Consider the following 6,687-nt stretch of genomic DNA (forward strand, 5'->3'; position numbering starts at 1 on the left):
GGACGCGGGCCGGAAGCGAGCCATATTGCTGAGCTCGGTGAGCAGCAAGACGTACAGTCTGATGAGGAATTTATTGAGTCCTGATAAACCAGGGGATAAATCGTTCACGGAGTTGACGAGCTTGCTTCAGTCACATTATAACCCGAAGCCGAGTGAAATAGTCCAAAGGTTCAAGTTAAATTCAAGGACTAAACTAGCCAATGAAACGGTAACGGAGTATGTTGCAGTGCTGAGGGAGCTGGCGCAACACTGTAATTATGGTGACAGACTGACAGAAATGCTACGTGATAGGCTCGTATGTGGCATTGCAGATGACCGCATACAACGCAGATTATTAGCGGAGCCTGAGTTGTCGTTTGAAAAGGCCTTGAAGTTGGCACAGGCCATCGAGACAGCGAATAAAGACATTCGTGATTTACAACCAAGAGCAATCGAAGGGGTTGGGAGCAGGAGTGCTACCCCACTGCCAGTGCATAAAGTGGTCATGGAGCATAAATCACAAGGGAAGTCTGGTCAGTATGCCTGTTACAGGTGTGGCGGTGAACATTTGTCACGGAACTGTCGTTTCTTAAATGAAAATGTCATGCTTGCGGAAAAAAGGGCCATGTGAAGAAGATGTGCAGGTCAACGCCCTCTAGGGACCAGCAGAGAAAGGGGGAGGAAAAGAACTGTATAACGGACAGGAAGGGAAACCGGAAAATAAAACGGCAGTATGCACACCATATGCGTGAAGGTACAGATCAACAAACCAGGGAAGAAGAGGAAGTGTTTACTATGTTTAACATGAAAGAGGCAAGGTTGGTAAGAGTCGATCCCATTACAACCCAGTTGGACTTAAATGGTAAAATGGTGCAGTTTGAAGTGGATACTGGATGTAGTGTGACAGTGCTGTCAAAGGCTGAGTATGGGAAGTTATGGCTAAAAGAAGCTCAGGAGCTGCAGGACTGTTCAGTGACTTTGAAAACATATACAGGTGAAACAGTTCCCACACTAGGGATGGCAAAAGTAACTGTAACACATAAAGACAAAGTCAAACAGTTGCCAGTCATGGTGGTGGCAGGTAATGGACCAAACCTGTTAGGCCGGGCGTGGCTAAAGGAGCTGGAAATGGGCTGTCTACAGCTCCATAAAGTAGAACAGCATATGCTGACATTGCAAGAGGTGCTGGAGAACAACGAAGAAGTGTTCAAAGAGGAACTGGGTACCTGGAGGGGTCCACCAGCAAAGATACACGTCAAAGAAAACGCAACGCCAAGATTTTACAAACCCAGACCCGTACCATACGCAATGAAGAAGAAAGTGGAGACTGAGTTAGAGCGACTCACCAAGCAAGGTATAATTGAACCAGTAAAGTTTTCGGAATGGGTGGCACCCATTGTGCCAGTATTAAAGCCAGATGATACGGTACGCATCTGTGGGGACTACAAGCTAACAGTGAACCAAGTTTCGAAGCTGGAGCAGTATCCAATACCAACGGTGGAGGATGTGTTTGAAAAGCTGTCGGGAGGTGAAAGGTTCAGCAAACTGGACCTCAGTCATGCATATCAACAAGTTGTTCTGGAGGAAGGGTCAAAGCCATATGTCACCCTTAACACACACAAAGGTTTGTTCCAAGTAAATCATTTACCCTTTGGTGTTTCCTCTAGTCCAGCTATTTTCCAGAGAATAATGGAGGGACTGGTGTCAGGAATTCCGAAGGTGGCTGTGTATTTGGACGACATCCTGTTGACGGGTAGGAACAATCGCGAGCATCTGGAGACTCTGAACGAGGTGCTGAGGCGACTGCGAGAGACTGGTCTGCAGGCGAAGCGGAGTAAATGTGCTTTCATGGAAAAGGAAGCCGAGTTCCTGGGTTACAAGGTGGATGCATCGGGCCTACACCCTCTGCCAAACAAGGTAAAAGCCATCCAACAGGCACCTGCACCCACAAATGTTACAGAGCTAAAGGCCTACTTAGGCTTACTTAACTATTATAACAGGTTCCTACCAAATCTGTCAACGCTGTTAGCTCCTTTACATACACTATTAAGGAAGGAGACCCTGTGGACGTGGCAGGAGGAACAGGACAGAGCGTTTGAGCAGTCCAAGAAACTAATGCAGTCCTCAGAGGTTTTGGTGCACTACGATAGTCATAAGGACTTAATTTTGTCATATGATGCCTCACCTTATGGGTTAGGGGCCGTGTTGGCACACCGTATGCCAGATGGACAAGAAAGACCCATTGGGTTCATGTCACGAACCTTGACACCAGCGGAGTCCAACTATTCCCAGCTAGACAAAGAGGGTTTGGCTGTAATTTTTGGAATTAAGCGGTTCCACAAATACCTTTATGGCAGGAAGTTTACTGTTTGCACCGATCATAAGCCCTTGTTGTCACTGTTCAACGAGATGAAAGCCGTGCCTCAGATGGTTTCTCCCCGCATTCAGAGATGGGCTGTAACATTGAGAGCTTATGAATATGAGATTGTTTATAAGCCCGGGAAACACCATAGCAATGCGGACGCGCTGAGCCGTCTGCCACTACCGGGGCATCTCAAGGAAGAGGAAACGGAGGACCGAGTGTTGATGATGGAGGACATCACGTTGGTGTCAGCGAGGGAACTGAGCGAATGGACACGAAAAGACCCGGTGTTGGCTCGAGTGTTTCAGTGGGTCCAGCAAGGCTGGACAACACAACAACCTGATCCAGTTTTCCGGCCTTATGAGGTGAGGAAAACAGAGCTGAGTGTGCAAGATGGATGCGTGTTGTGGGGGGCACGAGTGATAATTCCGCCCCCAGGAAGACGTGCACTTTTACAACAGCTGCACCAGGGTCATGTGGGCATCACCCGAATGAAGGCCTTAGCACGAAGTTATTTCTGGTGGCCAAAGTTGGACCACGACATTGAAGTCGCTGTGAAAGAGTGTAACATTTGTCAGCAACATCGCAACTTACCTGTGGCGGCACCACTACACCCATGGGAGTGGCCGAGTAGACCTTGGCAGAGACTTCATATAGACTATGCAGGACCTTTTATGGGGGTAATGTTTTTGATAATAATGGATGCTCATTCTAAATGGATGGATGCCTATCCAGTTAAAATAACCACTTCCACCACTACCATTGAATGCCTGAGGAAGAGTTTCAGTAGCCAAGGACTACCAGAGACTATTGTATCAGATAATGCTTCATGTTTCATGAGTGGAGAGTTCAAGGGGTTTCTGGAAAAAAATGGCATCGTACACGTCACATCAGCACCATACCATGCGGCTTCAAATGGCTGTGCTGAAAGGGCTGTCCAGACCTTTAAAGCAATGATGATAAAGGCTGGAGACGGAAGTATGGCAGCAAAAGTGTCAAGGGTGTTATTCAGCTACCGCATTACACCCCAGTCTACCACCGGCTTGTCACCTGCCGAGATGTTTCAAGGACGGAGATTAAGGTCAACATTGGATCTGGTGCATCCAAACATCCGAGCTAAGGTAGAGAGGACATAATGGCGGCAAAAAGAACATCAGGATCGACGACGGAGAGGGAGAAGTTTCCTGGTGGGAGATGCAGTGATGACTCGAAACTTCAGCTATGGACCTAAATGGATTCCAGGGTTCATTGTAAAGAGGACCGGTCCACTGTCGTACCAGGTGAGGTTGAATGGAGGTTTTGTGGTCAGGAGACATGTGGACCAGATTCTGCGGAGTGAACAGGAGAAGGACTTCATGGAACTGCAAGCCCCGGAAATACCGTTAGTTTCGGAAGAAGGGCTCGCAGCGGAAGGAGGATCTCCGATCTTGGGGGCCAAGGAAGGCCACCGGGACTTGGAAGGAGGGGTTCCCGAGGACCAAACCATTCCAGGGATGGACACACCGGTACCAGAGGTGGTAACTGTGACACCGGAGTCACCTAGGGTGGTACCATTGCGCCGTTCTAAGCGTACACTGGTTAACCCTAGTTACTTGAAGGACTATCAGTGTTAAAAGTGTATGTATAGGTTAGAAGAACAACATAACTTGCTTGTATGGTAACCGTTTAATAACTTGCCGGTTATTTAGAAATTAAGTGACTGGAAGGATTGTTTTTTTGACTTGCTCCCTCGTTTCTCTTATGTAAGGAGGCGTATGTCAATAGCTTAAGAGGGGAGGAATGTAGTATCGGGCAGGTAATGTTGTTATTGTGCTGTGGGGGCGCTATGGGGAATTAACAACATGTAGTTTTGTATCTGTATTCTCTGGTCACTCGTTGGTTCCGGTGTATGTAGTATGGCTATGGAGTTGTGAATATGTAACATGGGTGCGCACCTGGAGGTTCTGAATAAAGAAAGGCCTTACAACTCCAGAACCGTGTGGTCTCCTTATTTACCAGGATATAACAGTCACATATTTAATAACGATGCCTGTACAGGAAATCACTGGTTATCCAACACATTCTGGAGACATAAAAATGTGCAGTTAAATGAGAGACTTAGGAAATCAAGAGCTACATTCTGTTGAATAAATAATCAGGTGGAAACATACATCTAACTTTTGCATAGCTGCCTGGACATTTTATACAGCGGTACATCTTAAGTTTATTTTAAACAGAATACCAATTGATCAAGATCATTCCATGAAATAGGTTTTAATGCATAACTGTAAACAAAGTGAGGGAAGTCACAAGCTCCCAGCTGCTATAGTCTACTCTGAGATCACATGACTGCAAGGTAAATTAAAAATGTTTTGCATCAGATCCAGTCAACTGTCTTTATTTATGAAGTAAATTAAAGATACAAATAAAAAACACACAATATATAATCTTGGCTTCTAGCTGTGGAAGTTTACAAGATTATTCCTTTTCCACAATTCAAGCCCCTGCTTTGGGGAATTGACAGCTGCATGTTGAGCTGAGAATGTGCCAGCAGCATTCCTGTACACAGTGACTTAAAACAATTATACTATAGTTATGTAAGACACTGTTACAGTGTACAGCATCCATGCTCATTAGTTAAATAGCACCAGGGGTGCCAAGTAATATCATAGTATATCACTAAAGTGAACAACAAGGGCAAGCTGTCTGCCACTACATATTTAGAGCCATGGGAAGCAGGGCTGACATATACCACATAGGCCAGACTAAAATAGGCTGCATTCTCACAGGCACAGAAATGTACTGGGCATGAGCATCAAGTCATATACCAGAACATAACAACTAGTGTACTTCAGATGTAGTCTTACAGCATAGCAGTGGCAACTGATCAGGGGAAGCAGCAGTATACCTAGCATGGCATGGATTTTGCTTGTGTCTATGTAAGGGATGTAGACACAGATATAAGGGCACAGTCCATCAGTGATACAGGATGCACATCTGGTTTGTGATTCGTACAGACTATCCTTAGACTGTCAATGGCAAGGAGGTAGGTGCAGGGAGACAGGTGAATAGTTCTAACTGCTGTAGCAGTGATGAATACTAGTCCACAGTAGCATTACCTGACTGTGCCTTATGTGGGAAATGTGCAGTATTCAGCATCATCCAAAAGCCCTGTGACGTCTGGTGCTGTGACACAATTACATTGTTGGGACACACACACACACACACACACACACACACACACACACACAAGTTCAGCCACATCTTCATCTTCATACACATCTCATAGTATGTGGCTGCCTGCATAGAAGGGCTACCAAATATATTCTTGTGCGACTTCACAAAGAATTTTATTAATTTTTCCCATTACATTGCTGAAACCTCATCAACTGAAAAAATATATTTTAGCTGGAAAGTGTCTTGTACATTTTAAAGGTGGAAATGTAATGTTGATTAACATTTTATTTAAAGTTAATACAATAAATAGCTTAATAGTAAAAATAGATTACTAATATATATATATATATACACACACACACACACACACACACACACACACACACACACAGTTCCACCACTCAACCACGCTTCCTACAGATGACCAAAACATGTTTAGCATTTTTATAGATTCACAGGTTTATTGGTAAGTATTAGGCTAGCTGCCCTTGTGGGACATTTTAAGCCTAGACAATTTCCCTTTTGGTGCTTGAATTAACCTATTCCATGTGGTGTTACATTGGCCTTACCCATCCCTTAGTCAATAATTACATATTACCTCTTGAGAATAACTGGAATTATACCATAGATAACTTTTGTTCAATCTCTTCACTTTGAAACTTGTAGCAAATTGAAAGTAAGTTAACCATTTTTTTTACTAACATGATAAACAAGAAAGTACATTTTAGCTGCATAGCTACTTGAAAGCACATGGACTGTTTATTATGGGAAATGTTTAGCAGAAAAGTCCAATTTTATCTGTCCGGTATGTTTAAATTTTAAGGGTCTATAGGTGGTCAACTCCCTACATGTTTGGATGTCTCAGATAGAAACTGCCTCTCTCCTTTCTCTTCTAAAATACTCTTATCTGATTAACTCTACTCCCTTCCCTCAGTTATATTCTTCTATGCCTCTATAAGGCCACTTATTTGTTTGTTCTTTTTTTCTCCCTGCACTCCAGGATGTAGCTGGGGTTTACCTATAACCTTTCCAATCTCAGGTAGCAACCCAAAGTTGATAGTAGGGCCTGCTTGCCCATGGCACACCTCTATGGGACAGAACTATACATATATTCAGTTTCCCCAGAAGGACTCCATAGAGCTTACTTGCTCTTTCCCCTACATGTTTTTTTTTCCTTTGGCTAACCTTAT

The 6,687-nt window shown here is 44.3% G+C and overlaps 1 protein-coding gene across 1 annotated transcript; it reads left to right on the forward strand.

The window, feature by feature from the left end:
- Positions 1 to 1,287: 1,287 nt before the first annotated feature.
- LOC122799292 (uncharacterized protein K02A2.6-like) lies at positions 1,288 to 3,954 on the forward strand. Its single transcript, XM_044068291.1, is given in 3 exon segments — positions 1,288 to 1,603; positions 2,729 to 3,214; positions 3,335 to 3,954. Coding segments are annotated over 3 exon segments (1,422 nt in total).
- The last annotated feature ends 2,733 nt before the right edge of the window (positions 3,955 to 6,687 follow it).

The sequence above is a fragment of the Protopterus annectens genome, chromosome 1.part0 (genome assembly GCF_019279795.1).
Source record: "Protopterus annectens isolate FY-2018-M chromosome 1.part0, PAN1.0, whole genome shotgun sequence".
Lineage (NCBI taxonomy): Eukaryota > Metazoa > Chordata > Ceratodontiformes > Protopteridae > Protopterus > Protopterus annectens.